The following is a 25,433-nucleotide window of genomic DNA, read 5'->3' as shown; positions in this document are numbered from 1 at the left end:
AGAGAAGATTTCTTTCTGATAACAAAATTCTGATATAATATGATGCCTTGTTTTATTCAAAGATATAAAAAAATACCCAGCCTATGTTCAATATGAAAATACTTAATCTATATTAATGAAAGACAGCAGCTGGAGTAAAAGAAGGGAACAAGCATACATATCAAATACAGCCTACAAATGTAATAGGTTATAAACTGAGCTCTGTCGAGAGAATGGTTAGTGTAGTTTCCAGGATGTGTGGAGGTTGTTTTTATCCACATTCACATCTGTGTCCTACATAAATGTTCGATTCCAAATTCTAGAAATAAACATATTGAATCTCATACCTCACGATGGCATCTCAAAAATCTATATTTTAACCACATAGGCTACATAAGAACATATGTGCATTATTGTTACCATTTCCTGTGACTCTCATGTTGTATGCACTATAACGACCTGTGTTGCTGCTGCCTGACTCACTGCATGTCTGCGTATTGATGTATCTGTGAGAGAAACATCTAACTCTTCACCTCTGTGGGCAAATACAGCTAATTGGCTGCATCCAGGCAACCAGAGAGGGATTTATACCTGGTCTGTTCCGGTTGCTAAGCTCAGGCCTAAACGATGCTGAGGCGCACATGAACGACAGACGACAGACTTTCAGTTCACTGGTGCGTAAAAACGGCGCATCCTGGTGATATCACGAGTGTGCCGCGTGTATCTTGCACGGCAGCTGATCTATAGGTGGCTAGATGGAGCAGTCATACACCTTTCTGTCAGCGGACCTGTTGGCGCTCTCATGCTGTCTAATAGAAGCTGCTGCAGTGAAGAGGAGCGCTTGCGCACACAGCAGGATTTAATCCGGTTGTGTAAAAAGAGATAACGGGTTGAGCGGCTTGTGCACTGTGACAGTGGGCGTAGCGGGTCCATTAGTTGACGTGGTGCTGATGATTTCATTCTGAAAGAAAAACGGGTCTTAAATAAACAGTCAGTCACTTTGTACATCGGCCGCAATTCGCTCCGCCCGAGTCAGCCTGTGCGTGACGCTCCAAGTTAATTCTGGGTTTGTGTTTCTACTGGGTTTCATGTGAAGGAGGGCTTGAAGCAGAGCCCGCCCTCACAGGTCCTGGTCTCTGCCAGCCCTGCTGTGAGAGAGAAGCTGCCTCACACGTCAATGAAACACGGAATAGACTCTTTTCAGTGCCCTGCGGAACTGAAGGGGAGAGGAGCCGTGATCATGATCTAACCGAGCGAAACCCGCAGTTTATCGCTGATTTCTCGATGGTTTCTGGAGCACAGCGGTGGTAAGACTTCAGTGGCGATCGAAAGCCAGGTCGAGCCAGTGAAGTTAAACGGATCTTGCGATGCCAGCCGCGGATGCAGAGCCTGGCATGGGCAGAGGCACGACGGTCCCTGCCTCGGCGGCCTTACCGAGCCACCCCCCCGGTGAACGCGCAGTCAGTGTGCTGTGGTCGTTTGGAAAATGCCTGGGTGCTCTTCTACCTGTGTACCTGGCCGGGTATTATGGCTTCAGTATCAGCGTAGTCCTGTTCGGTCTGATGATCTACATGGGATGGAAACACAGTCGGCTGGAGAAAGTGATGAGGCTCAAGTCTGCTATGTACCTCCTGGAGAACGAGAGGAAATTCACCACTGAAAACGTCTTCAGGACCAAAAGGGATCTGCCTCCCTGGGTAAGAACTGGTCATTCTCTGCAGTTTGTATCACCTGTCACATCTGCAACATCTGTCGTGCAGAACTTGAGCTGCATCTCAGCCACTCTGCATCCCTGTCATATGCTCTTTACATGCATTTTACTCATTACAGTCATTTGTTTTGAACCTCCAGATTTCTTAAAACGATCACAATTACGCGCAAAATGACGGGGAGATTGCTTCATGGAAATCCTCATATAATGTGCATGACTCTCCTTTCTGCTCACAATATTTTCCTCCTGTCCCTGACCAGCCCCATATTTAGACATTCCTCATGTGCAGTGCCTGGGGAATTAGTCTGAACTGCTGCCATACCGAGGCCTGTGAATTAACATGCCAGATGAGATTTTTGCAGAGGAAAGAATGACAGGAATATTGAGGACAGCTTACATTGAGTAGATTGTTAAATCCATGCGTATATTGAAAGAAAAATATCTAGCAAAAGAGAAATCTCTCTGTGTGTTTCCTCTTCCTGTTTCACCACAGTAGAGCTGCCACTGACCTTATCTGGCTCCAAAAACCTGATGACTGGTAAACATCCTTCAGAGCAGAGCAGAGGCTGTAACCAGGACCACCATATCTGGATAGAGAGGGAGAGAGAATGAACTGTGTGTGTGCACGTGTGTGTGTGTGTGTGCAGATAGACTTAATGGTAACTCTTTATAATAAGGGTACAAATCATATACTAGAGTAATGACTCATGACTATTTGAAGCATGTATGAATGCAGGATGAATGATGAATTGCCCAATTGCTCAAGATGATCAAGTTACTGTGACTTGTTGTGATTAATTCACACTTCATGGATCTAATTGATTCGATTTAGTAACGTAATACTTTGATTTCATGGCAGAGTATAAAAATGAGTGCATGAAGTAACGGTGAATTAACATTCATTGTGTGTTGATCATTTGTGAATGCTGAGCACCAGGAATTCATTATACATCCTGGATTAATTCACGCATTAAGTCATTATAAATCATGCATTAGTCATCCATTAGGATTTGTATGCTTATTGTAAAGTGTGACTGGCTCTGTCTCTGTGGTTTGGAGGAAATGCTGATGCGCATGTCTCCTGGTAGGAACCAAATGAGCTTTTCAAGTTTTCAAGCCTGTGTTCTCTCTCTACTAATAATAGAGTGAGATAGAGATGCATTTTACATTTTATAGGTACAGAACTGGGAAAATGGTTTGATTAAGTAGAAATACTCCTCTCTAATGTAAAACTAGCCATGTTCTTAAAAGTGCGTTACAACTATGACTTTACTGATTTCAGCTTGTTCCACATGCTCAGAAAAATGTTACTAAAATAAGCGTCTCGGGTATTTTAACTTCTCTGCACAGAGCTGGAGGTCATTTTGCACTGCTGTGTTGTATTTGAGCTCATGCCTAACCAATATTACTTGTCCACAGGTCAACTTTCCAGATGTGGAAAAAGTGGAGTGGCTGAATAAGGTATGTCGTTTTCCTATCTGGTTTTGCATTTGTGCATTTGTAAAATACTACAGAGACAGCGACAAAATCATGTCACAATATGTTTGGCCAAATAACCTCAAGATTGATTTTTTGACAGTATTGTAGGATGAGTATTGGTGCTTTCACAAAATATTAACACATTGAGATATTTTTTTAATGAATAATCACCAGTAATGTGGATATAATGGCTAAGTGGGTAAAGACAAGTATTAGAACAAGTAGAGCAGTTTGGTAAGTTCAGAAAATGACATCACTTTCCTGTAAAGCAGCCTTTAAAACCAGGAAAAGACAACACTTACGCTATATTATGATATAATGATGTCCAAAATCTAAGACGATATATAGTGTCATATCACAATAACAACATGATATTGATATATTGCCCAACAGTAATGTATATTTTTGCAAATTAGGAACTCATCATTTTTAAAGAGTCATCAGTTACGACATGACTGCTGTTTTATGCATCTGAACTTTAAGCCGTGCAAAGCAAACAATGATTTGAAGATAAGGTGTTCGAGTTTCCCTTGAGTAACTCCTCCAGCAGCTCCGATGCCTCACATTTAATATGAAGATAAAGTGCACTTGTGTGCACTTTTAGTGACCCGGCTCCCGTTGCAGCAGTCTCTCCATCAGAGCCGATTATCTGCTGGTGTAATTAAGAGGCAGGGAGAGCAGCTCGGATCATATCGCAGAACTCTTTGTCTCTGTCAGTACAGTAACCTCACATCGACTCAAGGCAAGAGTGGATATGAATACTAATAATACAAAACGCCCTTCTGGAGAGAAAAATGTAATGAACTCAGTGACAGAACCCCAGATTGTAGGATGGCAATTTGCTGGCCTCATCTTTCACCAGCCTACGTCTCTCCTCCAGGCTTCCTGTCATGTGATTCCTGCTCACACTGCAGCCACAAACAAACATGCAGCGTCCCTGAAATGTTCTCACCTTTTGTTATGTTTGACAACATGTAGGCATTTGTATCTGCATGGAAAATGAGCTAATGTAAGCAATGGGAGTCTATGATCCTGTGAGCGGTTGCACTTTTATTGCATGCATCATTCTTAACTGCATCTTTGTAACTGCATCATAAATAACATAAAGGAGACCCTCCTGCAGCTGTAGCCTGTTAGCATCACCAGCCTCAGTTTGGAGGTCAGAGGATCAGTCGCGCCTCGCTCTTACACCTCACACTGAGATGCTGAAGCTGACACCAGTGTGAGGCTGTGTGAAGTGCTAACACAGATATGCTGATCACATAGAATCAAATCAAACTAATATATCAAATAAAACTTGCTACACTGACTTTATTTTTATGGATTCACTATTTCAGGATTATTTCCTCACGATTTCAAAAGAAGTTTCCTGTAAATAGTCATGCAATTTGGGTACTAATCATAGTAAAAATACAAAGTTTATTAGAGTTATTGGAAGCTTTAGTCTCCATATATGTTGAGTTCTATTATTTCCTGCAGACAAATGTCAAATTATTTACTGTGCACTAACTATGCTAGATTGCACATAATATTGTAGCCCTGGCACTATTTTTATTCATATGACCCACGTTCTGAAGTGTCTCGGTCATGCTGAGATAATTACTGTTGAATTTTGTTAAGGGCTGCACAAAATTTTTAAATATAATCAAAATCCCGATATGGCCAACTCAATATCCAAATCACAAGAAGCTGCATTTTTTAAGATTAAGGTCAAATGTGGCATAAGTACTGTCGTGCTGCAGAGATGCCCTGACCAACAATTATTTTTCTCCACATATAAGAAAACATGTTCTTTTAGTACAGACACTATTTTTTGTGTTTTTTTTTACTGAAAATAAAATGCAAAAACGATCATTCCCACTGTTTGTCAATCAACATCGCAATCGTTACATCTGTCACATTAATCGCAAAATGGTTTTTCAACCTCAGCGTTCAGTCATAGTAATATTATCATGCCACTGGAATTATGTAGTTGGCACTTAGTTTCTACTTGTTGTAGTTGTTTGATCACTCGCCGGCTCTTGTGTGTCCTACAGACTGTATAAGTGTTGCCATCCTCCTTAGTAAAAGAAGATTTGAGTAATCTGTCCTGCTGCAAGTAGACATCTGATCATCTGATCTGATCTGACATCTGTGGCGAACAACTGTCAGGCACTAACTTTATTCTTCCTCTTGCTGAATTCATGCTGGTTGAGCTTTTGTTCACTTTTTGTCGGATGTTGCTAAACCTTCTCTAGAAATATTTCAGCCGCAAGGCAAACAGTGTGTGGCCATGGCACTGTGAAGTGTGTGTGTTTTGGTGTGAATTTTAGCACCATGGATGCAAACATGCACAACATTACATTACTGGTACTAATTTATCACTTTATACTATCTTGTGTATCATATATCTAACTAAACATTGGATCTTGTCGTTGCCATTTTCAAATCTGCAAAGAAAAATAATGAAAGGCCGGATGTTCTGTCGTGCAGATCCTGCAGCAGGCTTGGCCCTTTGTTGGCCAGTATCTGGAGAAGCTGCTGGTGGAAACCATCGCTCCTGCCATCCGAGCCTCCAGCATTCATCTGCAGACCCTCAGCTTCACCAAGGTCAACTTAGGAGACAAGGTATCCGAATGGCTCGTCATAAAAGCAGCAATTTATTCTGTTAATGTTCCACGACCAAGAAACAGTGGTCCCAGGGTATTAATGTGGGTAATATGTATGTAGGTCCGGTTATGAAGGGCAGGTATTCCAAGCATAAAGACGGATGATAATCTTCATGTGTGTCTTTGCTCATGTGATATCACAGTCTCTTTCAGTCGTATTTGCTCTGTGTAATAGCATCTGTTGTGTTCACAGGCTGTGAAGGTGGTTGGTGTAAAAGCTCACACAGAACACGATAAGAGACAGGTTATGTTGGATTTGTACCTGAGGTAATGCATCACAACTTCTGGTTCTTCATTATTTTATATTGTTGCTTGTGTTTAAGCAAGCCAGACACTGAAATATTGCAAAGTTATTATGAAGTGTCCCACACTAGAGTAAAGTTTGTTCTTGTCTGTTACATCAGATCTTTGTTTGCTTAACACAGACGAGTAAACAGCTCTGTCATAACTCATATCAGCTATCCTGCTTCCCTTAGTTAAACATGTATCTCTACACTTACAGCTACGCCGGTGATGTCGAGATCAACGTTGAAATCAAAAAGTACTTTTGCAAAGCTGGAGTGAAAGGAGTCCAGGTATAAGAATAATATTAAGATATTCTTACGTCATTAATTGTCATAGTTAAGTGTCCTAAAGCTGTTCGTTCAATATTACATTTTCTGTTTGTAGCTCCACGGGAAACTGCGTGTGATCCTCGAGCCGCTAATTGGAGACGTGCCGCTGGTCGGAGCCATCACAATGTTCTTCATCCGCAGGCCTGTTAGTGTCGCACCAGTGAACCACATAATGATACTTTTCACTTTTGCACTGCATTGTTATGTGAGGTCTGCTTGTAGGTATTCATACGTCTTCACTTTTATCTGTGTCATAGAAACTGGACATCAACTGGACTGGGCTGACCAACCTGTTAGATATCCCTGGGCTGAAGTGAGTTAAAAGATAGAGCCATGTGTAGATTGGTTTTAGGGAGTGGCTGTGTTGATCTGTTTTGTCTGTCTGGTGTTTGTTTTCAACTGTTTTTTTATTGAGGATCCTGTTTGAGTATAGTAAGGCTGATGATGTTTAGATCTGCAGTATGAGTATCGACCCAATCGGCAGAATACATATTGGCAATATATTCTTCTGCATACCACAGATATGTTGAAACTTTCCTCAGGTTAAATTTTCTATTTTATGTTGTGACACCACTGTGCTTATGGTCTGGTTGGGTTAAGACACAAAAACCACTTGGTTAAAATACTCATTTTGGTCACCTCAAACATGGAGATGTCCCGTCTTCTCGTCAAAAAATGCATTTTTTGTCGTCACATTGTCCAGAGGTCTTGTTAAAGTCATCCAGTGGTGTCACACTTACAAATGTTGAAACGCAGTCTGGAACTGCGATCACTGACTTGGCAGCCTCCTCGCCTGTAAGTCCACCACCATCCCCTCCGCCTCCTAATATTAAAGTCAGATCATAAACGTAATGTGAACGTGATATGAAACGTTGTGTAGAAATGTTAATATGGTAAGTAGCCTATGGCGCACACAAATGTGAACTTATCAGTGGCTTGCAGAACAATAAATGCCAACATTTTATCCTGGCGACTGGGCTGTTATGTATTATTGTAATAATAAATTCATTATAGTTTATCACTTTTATGTAGCCCATAGAGTCGCAGTGTTTTTTCTGTTCAGTGTTAGATTTGTGCGCTCAAATCCTGGCGGCATCCTATATTTTTGTTATTGCAAACAATCTGTGTGAAAAGACTGAAACCAACCTGATATAGATTATTCCTTTGTATCACAGAGCTCCATTGTTGTCCAAAAATGACTGAAAACACTAAAATGAGTCACGCTGTTGCACTGGATAAGATTCCTTCAGTAAGATGAACAAGGGCACTGTAGTTTATTCAGTCCCACACACACAGCCCTTCGAAACTCAATAAAGCACTGAATCTGTATTACTCTGCATAAAAACACAAAACAAATCCACTATTCACTCCTGTTTGAGTAACTTCAGCTTTAAACTACATTGAACAGCTGTTTAGGGAAACAACTGAGCCTCTTCATTTAATAATGAAATATTTATGACTCCTTTTGTAAAAATGTACATGATGTACAATAACACATTGTTGGTTTTGTTCTTTTCATGACTTTTGTTGATAATAGGAAAAATATTGAACAATGTCAGCCTTATCCTTTATCTTGTTAAACTTTATACCATACTTGTGTACTGATGTACTTATTTGCTATGTTTATTATGACTTCATGTGTTTATATCAAGGCAGTTTTTAAGGTCCATTATGTAAGGTCAGATTGCAGACAATGTAGAATCAACTACAGTACAATTAAAGAGAATATGAAGATAAATAGGAAATGATAACAAATGGGAACAATGCAACTATATTTAACGTCCATATTCGGTGTAATTGTATGGTGGCTGATTCTACGCTGTCTGTGTTAAAATCTTATATAATGTGCTTCTGTGAAAATACAAGTAAAGCATCGTCAGAGGTGGACTTGACAGCAGTTCCCTCTGGCAATACTTTGAATGACAGCTTGTCATTATTTTGTAATTGCATTCCTCCTTTAGACAACATTAGCCAACATGATTTCACAGAGAACTGTCCTCATCTTTAGCCAGTGGGTGCTTCGTGTTGGTTCTGTCACTGAGAACCTGAATATCATGTTATTTATGCATGTTCATATGGTCCACAGTAGTATCTAGCCTCTGTCTGTTTGTCTGTGTGTCCCTCCCGTGTGTCCCCCAACATCGTCCTCGCATTCATTTGCAGTGCCATGTCGGACACTATGATAATGGATGCAATAGCCTCCCACCTGGTGCTCCCCAACCGTCTCACTGTTCCCCTGGTGGCCGACCTGCACGTTGCGCAGCTCCGCTCCCCTCTCCCAAGGGTAACTGTCTCAATAATGAATGGCCTGGAGAAAAACATGGACCCACACAGACTGAATCTGTTTCAGCTGCAAGCAAACACATTAAAATTCAAGCAAATTCCAATGAAAGACATGGATGCCTGTTGACTAACATTTTGACCGTCTTTGTTTTCCTTCGTGCACATATCAGGGAGTCGTGCGCATCCACCTGCTGGAGGCTGAGGACCTGACTGCCAAGGATACAGTAATCAAAGGATTAATCGACGGGAAGTCAGACCCGTACGCTGTTCTGCGTGTAGGAACCCAGATTTTCACCTCTCATCACGTGGACAGCAACCTGAACCCACAGTGGAGGGAGATGTATGAGGTGAGAGGAACTGGTAGGGCAGAAAATATACTGAGCTGAGAGAAACATGAGATATACGGCTTTGTATTCAAGTGCTGCACTTCCCACCAGTTTGTGCGCTTAAAGTTATAGCTTGGTGTTGGTGTCCTTTCTTTGTAAGGGCTGTGTAGAGAAGTGTTTAGTAGTAAATACATCACTGGTGCAGAGATAAACAGTTGTGGTGATTTTTATCTACTCTGGTGGCAGGAAGCCCCTGTTTCCGAGATAAGCAGCTCTTGCGAAAACTGCTTGCTCAAGGACACATTTGTCTTTCTTGTTGTTTATGAAATTTGAACCAAACACTGAATAGATGTTAAATGATTAAAGGAGACATATCATGCTCATTTTCAGGTTCATGATTTGTATTTTGGGTTACTACTAGAATAGGTTTACATGCTTCAATGTTCAAAAAACACATCAGTTTTCTCAAACAGTCCGGTACTGCAGCACCGTATTCCCCCTCTGTCGGAAAAGCTCTGTTTGAGCTCCTGTCTCTTTAAGGCCACCCTTCCCAAATACCCAGTCTGCTCTAATTGGTCAGCTCACACACGCCTGACCCAGCACTGCTAACACCAACAGAGCAGCTGTGCTAAATCAATTTTTGCAAGCCCAACCATTTGCAACGCAGGAATTATGCTAATGTGTGGCTTTGTGACGTAGTGTGATGTCACAAAGTCACTGAATTAAAGGCGGGACTTCTGACAAGGCGTTTAAGGAGCAGAGTTTTCTGTGGGAGAGAGGAGCTCCTGTTGGTGCGGACTTTGTCCTTTTTAACTTTCAAATATTTTTACACGCGCGTGAACCTTTATAACACACCGAATGAAAGAAAAAAAAACAAAAAGGCATTATAGGTCTTCTTTAATATCTACCCAGCACAACAGTAAAAATATCTTGCTGTTGTGATTCTGTTTGCATGCCCTTGTGTTATTGTGTCACATGTGGCTGTATCTATATTTGTATATTTGTTGTGTGTATTGCGTATTTGTCCATTTATGTGTGTGTGTGTGTGTGTGTGTGTGTGTGTCAGGTGATTGTCCATGAAGTACCTGGTCAGGAGTTGGAAGTGGAAGTGTTTGACAAAGACCCAGACCAGGATGACTTCCTGGGGAGGTAGCTTATTCATTCTCATTCATTTACTCGGTCTCTATGTGCTTCTCATGTCATTTCCATCTCTGCTATTGCAACGTTGGGCCATGATTCTGGCGATATTTGAACGCCTTAATCTCTGTGATTAATGCCTTCAACGATTTTCTCTCTATCTCTTTATCTGTCTCTCTTTCAGGGTCAAGGTGGATCTCGATATTGTAAAGAAGGCCAGAGTTGTGGACGATGTAAGTAGTGATGCTTCTATTTAGCCTTTTTGAGGTTTTGGAGTCACTATTGTACTGCAGCAAGCATAAGAATTCAGTTATTAGATTGTCTCACTCTGGAAAATATCTGCAGTAATCCTGTTAGCATGTGACATTGCAGGCCCCATGTGCCTCCGCGTGATCTGCTCTGATTTTCTTCTATCCTGCCATCTCATCCAGGCTCAAAGAAATCAGCCAGATGAGAAAAATGTGTGTTTAATGAAGCCCTCTGTTTTTGTAAACAGTGGTTCAATCTGAGGGACGTCTCAACTGGCAGCGTCCACCTCCGGCTGGAGTGGCTCTCTCTACTGTCCTCTGCTGACAGACTGAGTGAGGTGAGTCCACAGCACTGCCCAATGGTGTTCAGTGGATTGTTATGCAATGTTATTTGTTTATTTATGGTATTTAATGGTATAGAGAGAAAGGAAACATAAGAAAGAAAGTGATGACATGCGTCAAAGGCTTCTTCCCAGAACTGAATCAGGAACATTAAGTCTTACACTCCTTAAACCACGCAACCATCAGGACACCCCTTTTCCACCAAATTAGCTCCGTTTCTTGAACCAGGATTCTTGAAACATGTTACCTAGCAAACCAGCCCGCGTTTCCACCAATTGTGAGTTAAACCTTTGTAATTAAGAATGTGTCTTCAATTGAGCGCATTGCACAATGGACAGCGGAAGTAAACAGTAGTAACAAGATGGCGAGATTATGCAAGGTTTGGCAGTGTTTTGCTCTATTATTACAGATATTTGTGTTTATCCAACTCAGCTGACTTCTCCATTGTTGCCTCCTCCAACCAGTAGAATAAGACCACTATGGTTCAGGCCAAGGAAAACCTGCTTTATACTGGTTCCTTCTTTTGTTCTTTTGTTCTTGATGTTTCAAGACAAATAAAGTGAAGTTGTAGTTTAAAAACAACTTAAGAGCAATCTAAAAACATTAATTAAAATAAATTAGACAAATCTAAAACAGTCACACAGTTGATCAATAACACATTCTTCATCAACTTGTTATTGATAGTATAAAAATGGAAAAATTGTTGGTGTTCACAGGTTGGACCTTTCAGATCACTCTGCTCACACGCTCCTTGCTTCTGTTTGTTGTTCCTCTACCAGGTGATTCAGACAAACCAGAACTTGACCAGTAAGACGGCTGATCCTCCATCTGCCGCTATCCTCGCCATCTATCTTGATCAAGCTCACGCACTGCCTGTAAGATTACCATTACAAGACTCTCTCATGTTGGGTGCATTGAATTTTCATCTGTTACCCACATCGATGGATTTGATATATTGCAGATGAGAAAAGGCAACAAGGACCCGAGCCCGATGGTCCAGATTTCTATTCAGGATTCAACTAAAGAGAGCAAGGTAAGGATAAAACTTTTCTTAGTGCATTAAAACCAAACTCTGAGCATAAGGAACGGTTTCCTTTCTTTTCTGCAGACTTGCTACGGGACCAACGCCCCTGTGTGGGAGGATGCCTTTACCTTCTTTATTCAGGATCCTCGCAAGCAAGACATCGACATTCAAGTAAGTCATTATCAGCAACGATTGAACACATCAATGATTTTACATAAACTTACTCCCAAGGTGTCCCAAGTTAATTCATGCACTAAATACCTTATAGATTTTCCTTCTTCAAGGTTTTAACCAATTTTCCTACTTATTCTCACTCATTTCTTAAACTACATTCTCTTCATTTTAACCTGTTTATGGCCCTTTTCCCTTCATGATATCTGTTTTCCTGCTGTATTTATCTTGACTTTACATCTTCTGCTACTGTATTGTCCAATCAGGTGAAAGATGATGACCGTGCTCTGTCCCTGGGCAGCCTGACCATCCCTCTGATCCGTGTTCTGGCCACGCCTGAACTCACCATGGACCAGTGGTTCCAGCTGGAGAATTCTGGTTCTGCTAGCCGCATCTACGCCAAGATTGTGCTTAGGGTCGGTATTTCACACATAGACTTGGACTCTTTCTTTGTGCACACTCATGTGTTGAAGGAGAGAAGAAAATAAGTAAGATGAGGATTCAGTCCCAGCTAAAGGGTCTGTGTGGAAGGAAGACTTTGAAATCCTAGCAGCTCCCAAAGGACAGCTGTGGCCTCAGGCACATGCTTCAGTATCACACCCACAACTTTCCCTTCAAAAACTCAAAGATCTCAGATTCAAACATACCATGACTCTGTGTGTGTTAGTCATCCATGGGGGAAAAAAACCCCCCAGAGATTAAAGAACGTAATACAGGGGAGGTTAAAAATCACTATTACATGTGCACCCACAAATTTTCACAACTGGAATGACATGAATTCCTTCTCCTTATTGCCTCCCCTTTACATGTCTGAACGTAACCCTCGCACAAAAAATGAACCTAAAGAAGACCAACAACATGTCAGCCTCATCTTTCTATCCTTGTGAGAAGCAGAGCAGCAGTGACACGGAAACCAGCATGTTCTCTCTTATGTTGTGAATAAGCAATTAAAGAGTGTTCTGCTTGACATTTAGGTTTTGTGGCTGAGTGAAGATGCCACTCCTACAACTCCGTCTCCTCGGCCCTCAGGGCCCTCCGGGTCTGGGATCGGTCAGGGGGGAATCACTTCAGAGCTGAACCCCATGGGGCCCGGTGGGTTAGGTAATCCTCAACCGGCACGACCTCAGCACACCACACCCGACCCAGAGTTTGCAACTGAGGTGAAAAACAGTTACCAAGTGTGAAACGGCAGCAACGCTTAGCCCTCTCTCACACACACTATAAGAGCACTCCCTGTCCTTGTTCTGTCCACAGGGAGTGCTGCGTATCCATCTGGCGGAGGCCCAAAACCTGATAGCAAAGGACAACTTCATGGGTGGCATGGTGAAGGGGAAGAGCGATCCCTACGTCAAGATCCGCGTGGCTGGTATCACTTACCGGAGCCACACCATCAAAGAGAACCTCAATCCCATCTGGAACGAACTCTACGAGGTATCGCCTTTGTTAAGTACATAGTTCTTCTACTCATCTGCTAAAACTGTTAGGCTTAGATGTTGTGTTTTCTATGATCCAGGTGATTTTGACCCAGCTTCCTGGTCAGGAGATCCAGTTTGAGTTGTTCGACAAGGACATCGATCAGGATGACTTCCTCGGGAGGTGAAAACTTTCAACTTTAACAGCAAATCTGGCTCTTAAAAGGTTTTTTTTTTAAGGAAAGCCGGTCAATGCAAAGGAGGATAAAATGTTGATTGAGTCTTGTCTGTTGCAGGTTCAAGCTTAACCTACGAGATATCATCAGCGCACAATTCATTGATACGGTTAGTGACAGATACTTTAACAGATAATTTGACAAGTTATATTTATATTTATTTGTAATGTTTCTGTGCCACTCTTGTTACAGTGGTACACTCTAAATGATGTGAAGTCAGGTCGAGTTCACCTGATCCTGGAGTGGCTGCCTCGAGTCTCTGACCTACCCAGACTTGAGCAGGTAAGATACTTACTGTCCATGTTTTATTTTTTATTATCTTTTTAAATGGATGTACCCAGGCAACAGTGTACTAATTATATTAAAACCTAGAAGCCCTGACTGTGTAAAGCCTTTTTTAAAGCAACATTATGTAGAAATTGGCATTTTGTGCGATTTGGCGCCCCCTACAGTTTATGAGTGACTTAAATAAAAAATTGTCAGACATAATGTAGGTGGTAACTACAAACAAAACTTATTACGTTATAACAATGTTATGGGTTGAAAACTTGTATGTTGAAGTAAACATGTATGTAACACTTGGATCCTAGCCTCTCACTGAAGTTACATAGTGCAAAATGATTTTGAAGCTGTTATTTTAAGGTTGCTTTAAACAACTGCATAAAAGGATCATAATAAATTGAGTAATAATAAGTAACACAATAGTAAATAAGTACAAATAAATTAATGGAAAAAAAAAAGATACAAGTATAAAAATTAAAGTACATAATAAAAAGTCCATGATTGATTAGACCAATCATGGACTTTAAAGCTGAATATGAGATCCACTTTCCCCATAATTTTACAAACTCATCCAGTTGCAGGCTTTGGGAAAAATTATCGTAAATTATGTCAAATGATGTTAATTTATTTCTTGTTAAAGACACTTTCTAGTAACTGTTCCTGCTTGCAGCACTTACTATTTTTGCAAATCTTTATGAATCTCCTTCCTAAAAGAAGTATAAGATGAGCCAGATCAGATTATATCATAATTATTAGCTTCAGATGAGCCACGTAGTGCAGCAGGAGGATTTGGTGTAATGACTCTTTTGAACAAGGGGGTTTTAAAGGCCCTCTCAAGTATCTGAAGTATCTTAAAACATAATATAATAATATCTTATTATTATTCTCACATTGCGTATAAAAGAGTTTGGTAGTTCAGTGGAATATTCCTCCTCTCCACACTGGCCATAAAGTGATCTCCTCCAGATGTCCCCCTCTTCGCAGTCATGACTTTAAGAAATAAAATACACATTTCAAAGTTAAACCAAAGTTAAAACTGAGGATTCAGCAGCCCGAGTTAACTAAATCAAGTTAATATCTTCCAAAAATACAATCTTTTTGGTATGACATCCCCATTTTGTTTTTCCATGGACTGTGTTTCTTTGCTGAGCTGCGGCAGAGGGACTGCTTCATGGCCAGTGTGCACAAAAACAAAACAGCAACCTTGAAAACAATCCAAACCTATATTTTAAATGCTGCCTCTTGCACTATGAGAGTCTGGTTACCCTTGTTTTTTTAGCATGGTTGTTTGGTTGCCATGGCTGATACAGCTTTTATTCAGCAGGAAGGAGATATCTTTGAAGATGTTTTGTGTAGATTAGTTTATTTATGTTCTTTATTTGTACTGTTGCAAAGGAAATGTCAACCACACTTTCCTATTGCACAACCAGTGTTACTAAAACTCTCACTTTATTTCTCTTTCTGTGTGATATAATTTCTCCCTTCAGATCCTGCAGTACCAGAGTCAGCAGTCGTACCAGAACAAGGTCGTGCCATCAGCAGCTGTGCTGTTTGTGTATGTGGAGCGTGCCCATGGCCTGCCGGTGAGATCATACCTCTGAGTCCTTGGGGAGCTGTATCTTGTTTATTGTGATGTGTTTTTCTTTGCACTAAAGAGGTACAATCGTTGCTTTCATTGCCAGTGTATTGTATGAAACACTGTAGTGTCCCAACACAGCTGCATGTTTAAATAAATTCAGTTGATTACAGTTTTTGGATTGCAGTATTCTTTGTATGTGATTTCAGTTGAAGAAGAGTGGAAAGGAGCCAAAAGTCGGGGCTGACGTTATCCTCAAAGGCATCTCACACAGAACCAAGGTAGGATTGTGACGTCTTAGATGCGCTTGTGAATGCAACATAAGAAAACAGCTGTTTGAAAGTCATTTAATTATCCGGTTCTTTCTTTCCAAAGATTTGTGAGCGCTCCACATCTCCTCGTTGGGACGAAGCCTTCCACTATTTGATTCGTGACCCCAGAGATGAAACACTCACAGTGAAAGTGAGAGTCATTCAGTTTTGTCTGAACTACAAAGCTGTAGAGCAAATTAAATTAATAAAATACAGATATGACAAAAGTGAAAAGTGTTTGACTGTGTATCTATGTTTGTATGTAGCTCTCCCACAGCTGGGGCCAGGCCCTTGGGTCCTTGACACTTCCGCTCAGAGAGGTGCTGGTTGAGCCGGGCTTGGTGCTGGACCGCTGGCTCAACCTGGATGGAGCGCTGCCAGAAAGCCAGATACTACTGAGGGTCACTCTCAAGGTACTGACGATATGTCTCTCTGCACTAATTAATTGCAATACATTCCCCAGAGCCATGTTTTGTCATTTCCCCCCATCTTACATTCATCATTCACAACACAAAAATGACATTTATCATTTAAGGAAAGTGGCCTCAAGGGTTGAAGTAACAAAAAACAATTGACAAAAGAGAAGTAATGAAAATGCTTATGAATGTATAATAAAAATAATGAAATGTTTGTGAATTGAAAAATAGAGTGATAAACTGCTAGACATATTATTTAAATTGTATCTACTTATATGTAGCTTGTGTTTAGAATAAAAAAACATGAATGCTTTTGCATTATGTAGAACATGTAGCAGTGGTGCACTTCAGCCACGGTGGCCAAAATTAGTATTACAACAATAAACCCTGGAAAAATGATCTTGACAATTTTTTTTTCTACACACCAAAGATTTTTTCTCAACTGTTTTACAGATGAATACCTCCGTCAAGGCCCAACAGTCCCCTTTGATTCAATGAAGCCTAATCCAATATCAAACTCAGTGGCCCTGTATCACTCTAAATATTAACTCACCTATAACTGCTTGATGACAATTTAAGCACACCAGATTTAGGATCTGCATCAAATTCTACATGCCTGATTTTTTTCATTAACATCCATGCTTTATTCCCTGAGAGATTAACGAAAATTTGAAATCTTGCAATGTTAAAAAAAAGTTTGAAAAAACTCCTGGATCCATCCTTTTATCCAGATCCACACCACACTTTAATTGGGTCTATTCTGGGCTGAGACCCATTCTCCACACATGGGTGAAAACGTAACCTTTTCAGCTTGCTGTATATCAAGTCTGTATAGTTTCGACCTTATTCTGACATGAGGTTAAAAATTGTTGTGCAGCAGTGATGCCATGCTCAGCTATGATTTCTATCCCTGAATGTCTTGCAGATCTTGGACACTCAGCTGGCGGTGTGTCGTGGAGCTCCAGGGGATGCAGGTGAAGGCGGCATGGAAGAAGTCATTCCCAGATGGGTTCCTTCCCATTTAGACCTCAGACAGAGAAATACATTCTCCTTGTGAGTCACTCCACTGTAAAGATAGTAGTTATCAGTGTAGTGGACCGTTTTCCAATTTATTTCATCCTGGTTTGTGTCTGTTTTGGTCAAAGTATTTAAATAATATCAATTTCTACACTATGTCTTCAGAGGTGATAACGGAGCCACAGCCAGCCAGGTGAAGCTCACCATCGCCTACTCCACAGAGGAGAGCAGGCTTTTCATCACCGTTCACTCCTGCAGGTCTCTACTAATACGTTGCCTCTTTACCATCACTTTTTTGACCTGGAGCCCTCTGTATCAGCATATATGCTAACTGTGATTGCTCTACACCCACAGAGCCCTGGCAGCCTGCTCCAAGGATGGTGCAGACCCTTACATTTCATTCATCCTGCTGCCCGACAAGAAGGCTACCACCAAGAGGAGAACTGCCACCAAGAAGAGAGACCTCAACCCAGAATTCAACGAGAGGTAAGACAAAGAAATGAGACACTGAAGAAAGTGGGAGGATGTTAATTGACCCACCTTTCTGTTTCTTTTTGTAGGTTTGACTTTGATTTCTCCCTGGAGGAGTCCATTCAGAGAAGACTGGACCTGTCTGTGAAGAACAGTGTCTCCTTTATGAGCAGAGAGAGGGAGCTTATCGGCAAGGTATATATCATCACTCACGCCTTAGTTATTGCCAAAAACATCACATAATTCCTTGGTGTTTACCTAGTAATTACGACCAAACACCAGAGATACAGAAATGTGAAATTGTTTGCTTCTTCTTGTTGCCCTCAGTTGCAGCTGGACCTGGACCAAATTGACCTCAAGGCTGGTGTCACACAATGGTAATAATTTAAAGAGCTACTACACAATATTGTGTAATAATAGAATTGAATGTTCAAATGTTACTTTCTTCATGATTGTTGAAAACAACAAATTGTTTCCTTTCTGTTTGTCCAGGTATGATTTGGTAGCAGAGACCAACTAGAAGAGTCGACGCTTGTTCGATTTAACATTAAGTGTTGCTTCTGTGATCTGTGATTTGTGTGTGTGTTTGTATATTCAGCTTAAATGAAAATTTCCACCTTCACTGAAGAAAAAATCGATGACATATCTGATCCACGAAAACACAGTCCATCAGTATTTATGAGAAGAAACTTTACATGTAGCTTATCATCCGTAAAGTGTTAACTGTGCTGCCGAGTCCATGCTGTCTTGGACAGATTCTTCAGTAGAATATTTTGGCTGAATAGATATTTGATAATAACGCAACTATGTTGCACAACCTACCAAGTTTATATGTGTTTAAAAGCATGTCAAAGTCCTCTTTGAATTTTATTTACAAAAGGGCTTATGCTGTGGTTAAAATCCTACACAAATGATAATGTTTTATGGATTTACAGCATCCAACACAAAGAGATTCCTTTAAATTTTATTTTTTACAATCTTCAAATAGATCCTGATATGACTTCGTTTATATATATTGCCTTAAGTATTACAAAAACTGTGCACAATTTGTCAGTGTTTATGAATTATGTTCCAAATGAAGTTTTATATGTTTTAACCAGTGCTCTCTTAAAGTTGCTTTTATAAAACAAAGTATTACAAACCTAGACCCTCATATATTACCACTGAAAACAGAGGTATGATACTGTAAGCAGAGTCTAAATCACTGTGCTTTTATGAAGAGAAAAACTTTGTAGATACTGAAAACACATCGCTGGTGTTTCATGCTTCCTTGTGTTTGCATGTTTGTAGCGCTAAATGCAACAGGCTGAAGCTGTCGGCCATGTTTAAAGTTTATTTTTCAAGCTAAAAACTTATGACTAGGGGAGTTGCGATATATTGTGATACTGATGATATCCATGATATTTAAAAATGACATAGGCCTACTGATATTGTGTTAGTAATACACATAAGACAATATCCTCTAAATATTTCAGACCTCTTAAAATATTTCAGATTCTTTATGTTCTGGCTTTTTTGGTAATGCACCTTAATGCTGGTAGCCAGCTGCCATAAAGAGGAAAAAAGAAATAACAGAAGATGTAATAACTAGCTAGCTAGCTACTTACACAATAAGGTCCTTGATACATTGCGCGCATTATCGGCGCGACTTCCGGTACGTCAGTCAGTAAACCGGAAATGGCATTTTTAATGGTAACAGGACGCTAATCCGCCAGAAAATTATATGGCGTATCATTCATCCATGAAGTTTCAGGTTAGCAAATTTGTCGAATGAAAACTACTTACACTGTTATTAAAATATATGATTATTATAGGCTATGCTAGCTGCGGAAGTATCCATGATCGTTGCCCCAGTAACCTCCCCAGAAAAACTCGTGGTTAGATATCGCGATAATATCGTTATTGTAAATTATTTTGGCCCCGATAATCAAGTAGTGAAAATCTGACATCGTGACAGCCCTAGTCATAACCTTATGAGACGCAGCTGAATATTTTACGCCAGCAGGGGGACAGCTTCACCTCGCCACAAAGACTTGGACACTGATTTGTGGTTAAGGCAAGAAAATTATGTTTAAGTGTCAGAACTGAAGAAGAAAATTGCTGAACTTTGACTTAATTTGAAACATATCATCATATATCTGCTGAAGTTGTTGATTAAAGTTTGCACTCTCATGAATCAAATCAGTGTTGTGACTTTTTTGTGTAGAAGTTTATGTTTTTTAAATTCCCCCCCAAAAAACAAAAAAAAACATTTACAGACAAGATGTCATACTCAAATCTTACCTCTAGGTGGTGATAAAGTGCTGACAAGCTCGCTTCCCCGTCCAGCTGTCTGTGGGCTCACTGCCTACAGATGTGAGGGGTAGGGCATCGGAGATGAAGTGATTGACAGGTCGTTTTGCCAACAGAAGCGCCGCCTCCCCCAGCTGGGGGCGGGACCAGAGAAGAAAACCTGCCCTCTGAGTGGAGGCAACAGCAAAGAGCTTTAATCAGGATCACACAACAATAATGAATGGAAACACGTCGTAGCCAAGAAAGTTGAGCAGCAACTAAAAGTAACTGTTGTCGGCATTTTGAAAGTTATCTTGTAAGTTATGGATTGTCCTGGAAAATTAGGAAACACTTTCTGGAAGAGGAAGAAGATGTACTTTTATTGTTACTTTTAAAAGTAAGTGTTTGAAGGGAAACTACAGTGGGACACACTGTAAAACCTAAACGCGTGAGTAAGTGTAAATGGCATTTTGGGACATTAATACGAGACTTCTGCACTGTCAGCTTTTTATCTCGGTTTGGAGGAGTGGATTATTTGGATTAACCCGGTAATTTATTGTTGGACTACTTTGGAGATTTTTAACTTGGATTTATCATCACTGAAAGAAGCTGAAGGATTGTTTTCAAGCTGACTGCAGAGGATACAATCTAGTCGAAAATGGGTAATATAGAAAGTGTGGACGGCCAGTCGGAGATGAAGCATCACATCATGCCTCTGAAGGTGCCCATGCCTGACCCCACTGAGCTGGAGGAGAAATTTGCCATTGTTTTGGTAAGTTGATGATCACCTTAGAAATCTAAAAACTTTATAAACCTGGTGTATTATAAATTGTTTTGACTTTCAAATTAACCAAAAAAAAAAAAAAAAAAGTCAGAATCAACATCCCTTATAATGGACGGTGTTGTTTCTGTAACACAAAAGTTTTCTTTCTCTTTTGTTTGCATAACTCACATTAAAGTGAATGTGTCTCGTCCATTACGAGCTGCTGATATTCTTAAATGAGCCGACCTGTGCTGCTGTCCCGCCCCTCATTCTGCCTGTTGTCCCCCTCCTGTCCTCTCCTCTCCTCTCCTCTCCTGCGGTTCTTTTGTCTCCCCTAAAGTCAGACAACTCAGCGTTTGGCTGAAGTGGCAAACTGAGCACAGCATGGTGAGAGTGGAGAGGAAGAGGAGGAGGAGGGGGGATTTTTCTCCCCAGAAGTGAAGGACATTTTACTGTATATCCTTGACAGAGCGCACATCACGGCATTCGGTTTATTTAAAGTTTTCTCGCTGCAGGCAAACCATCTGAAAACAACATTTTCTGAATTCCCCCAAAACTCCCACACCCGATCAGTCTCTCTCCTCCCCTCCCCTCCACACTCCACATCAGGCTGGAGTTGAGCTGTCTGTCTGTCTGAGCGCTTTGTAATAATGAGCACACAGTCAACACCCACTTTTACCAGCTATCAACACAGTCAAGTGACTCTGTCACCCTGCGTCAAGGGGACATTTCTTTTACAAGACTGGGGACTTTTTTTTACACATTTGCTCTTCTTTTCAGGAACAGTCATGTGGAGTTCTGCTTCTGTGTCAGGCTGTTATTATTCATGACAAAGTTGAAAAGTAGTGGGAACTGCAGCCAGTCATCTCCAGGGCTGGAAAATATGTAATCTAGTGACTACTGGAGTTGAAGTGATAACTTGAGGAATCTGTTAGTCAGCCAACAAAAAAAATGAATAATAAAAGTAGCTATTTTGATAATCTATTAATAATTTAAGTCATATTTTAAACAAATACCAAGCATTCACTGGCTCCTGCAATGTGAGGATACCATATATTATTTGATGGGCATTTCTCACGGTCTTTTGGCTATGTATAGACCATCTTATAAATTTAGATAGATTATCAAAATACTTCTTAGTTGCAGCCTTTTAAAGTTTTTGACAAAGTATTTAACTACTTTGTGAGAGTATAAATAGCAGCGTAGCCAACAGCATTGGTTCCCAATTTGGGAGTTGGGGTCCCCCGAAGGTTGCCAGTTGATGAATCCCTTTTAAAATCACTGTTTTAAAACAAATCGTCTTTGGCAAATCCAAATGCATGACGACTCACGTAGAGCCAACATGCTGTGGTTTGTAAAAATGTGTTTATTTAGTATTGAGCTAAAACACAACATCAGCTCAAACACGAAGAAAAAACATCTATATTTCTGTTTCTTTCTTTCTTGGTGATCTTTCAGTAGGATTAACAAGGCCATGCTCAATTCGACCCATATGAAAATGACCATATATCTTTTCTACCAAGTCAATTACATCCGTGTAAAGTTTCAGACCTGTGGGCCAAACTTTATGAGACATTGTGAGTTTTTAGTTTGTGGTGTCAATGGCGTCGCCAAACCTTAACCCTAATCCGTTGCACTGCCAATCTGGTTGATATTAAAAGGTATTTAGAGACAATTTTTAAAAATCTGTTGGGGAAAATAGTTATGTTTTTCTTCCTTTTCTCAAAATGTAGCTTTGTTTTCTTTTCCATAATGATTACAACGCAGTTCTTGTAAACCAGAAAGTCCTACAGATCAAAAACTCCAACTGTGAAAAAACCCCAAAAATCCCGCTCTGTGTTTTTATTCACATTTTTATGTTTTGGTTTTCAAACTGTGCTTTTTTCTTGAGACATAATTAATTCTTTTCCCCTCTTCTGGGCCTCTAAAAATCCTTTAAAGGAGCGGGTCAACATTTTGGGAAATAGTCTTACTGCTTTTTTTCTGAGAGTGATAGATGAGAAAACAGTCATCTCATAGCTTTCTGGTAAGGCTATAGACTACAGCCAGCAGAGGTTTAGCTTAGCTTAGCATAAAGACTGCAAACTAGTGGAAACAACAAGCCTAGCTCTCTCTGAAGTTAACAAAACCTGCCTACCAGGGCATCTAAAGCTCGCAAATTAACACATTATGTCTATTTGGTTTCATCCACACAAAAACCTGTATGTGACATTGCTTCATTATCAAACTGGAGAACTGCCTGGACTAGAGAGCTGATGGGACGTGGCTACTGGTGTTATGAAACAGTTACATCAGAATGCCACATTGGCCTTTTCACAATGACTGGTAGCATATCAAAAGAGTAACTTTTTCTTTTATTTTCAGTTGAGTAACATTTAAGGAGTGAAACATTACTAACAGCACTCTCTCCACCACTGCTGTGCTCCACTAAACAGAAAGCTCAGTAACATCACCTCAACCTCAGAGCCACAGGAGCATAAAGTACACAAGGATTCAGCCTAGAGAATATTCTACCTGTTTATTTATTGTGTCTCACAGGTGCTTATTTTGTCCTTCCCCACTCCACATTTCAACACAACCACACCCGGCCTTGATTTTCAGCTGTTTAAGACCTTAATTACAGCATCAAGCAGCAAAGAGCAGGAGTCCTCACAGAATTACTCACATCAGTCTCATTCTCATAAACTACGTGTACCCTCTGTGTTTCTGGGATAAAGCCGTTATTTGCTTGCCAGAGCTATCAGCAGCTACAGGGTGAAGTCCTTATATGAAGAGATGAGCACAGCAAGAAGCCATTCACGGCCTCTTGTTTACTGCTGTGTTGTAATGTAAGCGCTGTTACGTCAGCTCAAGTTGTGTCTTCTCCATTGTTTTGGACATTTTTAGATGAATGTAAGGTTTTTCCATGTAACTGATGGGATTGGTAGTCATCACATTTCCCATAAAGGAAAAATATCACCATACATCCTGCCTGGAGGCTGGAGCAGTGTGCAGTTGTTTGACTGCCCTGCAACACAGTCAATCCCTGTTATTATGTTCAGCCGGGCAGAGAAGATGATTTCTATGCAAGAGGCTGTAGACTCAACATTTCAGACGTGTTTTTGCCTGGGAGAAGTCTTCAAGCTCTCTATATCCACCCCACCCTAACCCCGCAGTAGCTCCAGATTTCCTTTACTTTGTGGGAAAGGACAACATGTATGTATATTTTAGTGTTCTTATCAGACAATGGTCCTCTCTCCGCCCTGCTTGCCCCTTGTTGCGAGATAACGGTACATCAAACGCTTCAGTCTTCAGGGTTGGCGCTCCTCAGGAAGACGAGGCCATGGATATGTCGTCTGGTCATGGCTATAGATCTCCTCCTCCTCCTCCTCCTACCTAAGCATCAGACATGCCAAAAATAGTCTGAGAGACATTGGTTCTTCTAAATTGAGCAGATTCCAGAGACAATTTTGGCCTCAAAAATAACTTTCCATAAGTGATATTTTGAAATGGGTAATTTCCCCTACACTGGACCACTTAATGTTTCCTCCTGCATGATGGCACGCTGGTGTAAACGGATGTGTCTGCATCTGCGTGGCGGGACTGCCCTCTCCTCTCAGACGCAGCTCGCAGACGTCCCAGAGGACTGACAGCAGCCCATAATGATGTCATGGGTGCAGCAGCCTTCGCCAGCATAGTAATATCCCTGAGCTAATGACTTTAACAGGGCAGCTCTACTGTAGATGGGTTGAGGGGAGCTGGAGGAAGGGGCCAGACCCCTGGGTTAGCTCCGACTGCTTCATGCGGTCTGCTAATAAAATGCCTGGGTCAGTTCTAACCGGCAGCATGTGCTAAAGGCATCGTCTCCTCCGCGTCTCTTTTGTTCAGCATCCTCAGAAACAGCCTCAGCTCTGTCTTTTGTGGCTGGAAACAGCTGCCCGGCATTTTCCTTTCTTCGATTTAGAGGGGAAGTTGCATTGTAGCCAATGGTCGTTGTGGTTGGTTTGCTTTACAATACAAACTGTGTTCTTACACGCTGCTACAGGGCGCAAAACATGTCGTTAGTTCACATGATACATATCTACCTGGACCTCATAGGCATAGAAGCCATATATCTTCGTCATTGGTAGAATTCTCTTGATAGTTTTCGCTCTTTTTCCCCTCTCTTTGTCTTATCCTTGGAACCTGTCATTGATTCACCCAGTCAGTGTTTCCTACCTTCCCATTCCCTGAATTCACTCTTACTGTGAGTCCGTCCTACAAAATAACTTTCTCCAAATGACTCTCTCCTTATGAAAACGATGTGAGATGAGTGAGTGGCATTTTCAAAGGTGCACGTCTGGCCCTGGGATCCTCTTTCAAAGTGCCCGAGCACCAATCCGCCACCGGATTCCTGCGGTCTAGTCTAGGCTGAGGCCACAGGAGAACTCAGAGTGGGGAAAATTCCCTTTGAACTGGCGGTCTGCCACTGTTCTTGGTTGTAATGACTTTACCAACATTTTTAAAACAGCACACACATATTTAAGAGCTGTTACGTGAGCAGTGTGGGATTATTTTCACCGCTTGATTGCACTGGAAGCCATCCTGACTGAGTTGTCTGACTCTGCTCAACTTCCCACATCTTTTACTCTCTGTCGTTGAGTTGCATCACGCGTTGCAGCTTTTCTTTGAACTTTTGATTGTTCAACAGCGATGTCTCACCATTAACTTGCAGCAAATGTTGGGAAAACTACAGAT

General features: G+C 41.0%; 2 protein-coding genes across 3 annotated transcripts in view; both read left to right on the top strand.

Moving 5' to 3' along the window:
* The first annotated feature begins 1,134 nt into the window (after positions 1-1,134).
* esyt1a (extended synaptotagmin-like protein 1a) lies at positions 1,135-19,864 on the top strand. Its single transcript, XM_073470146.1, has 31 exons — positions 1,135-1,676; positions 3,110-3,151; positions 5,642-5,776; positions 6,011-6,084; positions 6,320-6,392; positions 6,487-6,576; positions 6,689-6,744; positions 8,595-8,715; positions 8,885-9,061; positions 10,107-10,189; positions 10,362-10,410; positions 10,674-10,763; positions 11,547-11,642; positions 11,729-11,800; positions 11,876-11,962; positions 12,229-12,378; positions 12,937-13,122; positions 13,217-13,393; positions 13,476-13,558; positions 13,671-13,719; positions 13,803-13,892; positions 15,380-15,475; positions 15,678-15,749; positions 15,844-15,930; positions 16,046-16,192; positions 17,121-17,248; positions 17,378-17,470; positions 17,567-17,698; positions 17,773-17,878; positions 18,011-18,060; positions 18,176-19,864. The coding sequence occupies exons 1-31, from the start codon at positions 1,347-1,349 to the stop codon at positions 18,201-18,203; spliced, it is 3,249 nt and encodes a 1,082-aa protein (XP_073326247.1). The 5' UTR covers positions 1,135-1,346; the 3' UTR covers positions 18,204-19,864.
* Positions 19,865-20,221: 357 nt separating this feature from the next.
* The window catches only part of fmnl3 (formin-like 3), a 38,144-nt gene continuing 32,932 nt past the window's right edge, over positions 20,222-25,433 (top strand). For both annotated transcript variants that reach the window (XM_073469540.1, XM_073469538.1), the window contains exon 1: positions 20,222-20,726. In XM_073469540.1, the coding sequence (XP_073325641.1) occupies positions 20,613-20,726 (114 nt within the window). In that variant the 5' untranslated portion in view covers positions 20,222-20,612. The remainder of the gene's footprint in view (positions 20,727-25,433) is intronic.

The sequence above is a fragment of the Pagrus major genome, chromosome 7, assembly GCF_040436345.1.
Source record: "Pagrus major chromosome 7, Pma_NU_1.0".
Lineage (NCBI taxonomy): Eukaryota > Metazoa > Chordata > Actinopteri > Spariformes > Sparidae > Pagrus > Pagrus major.
Note: the sequence above shows the minus strand (reverse complement) of the source record. Positions and strands in the feature narration are given on the sequence as shown.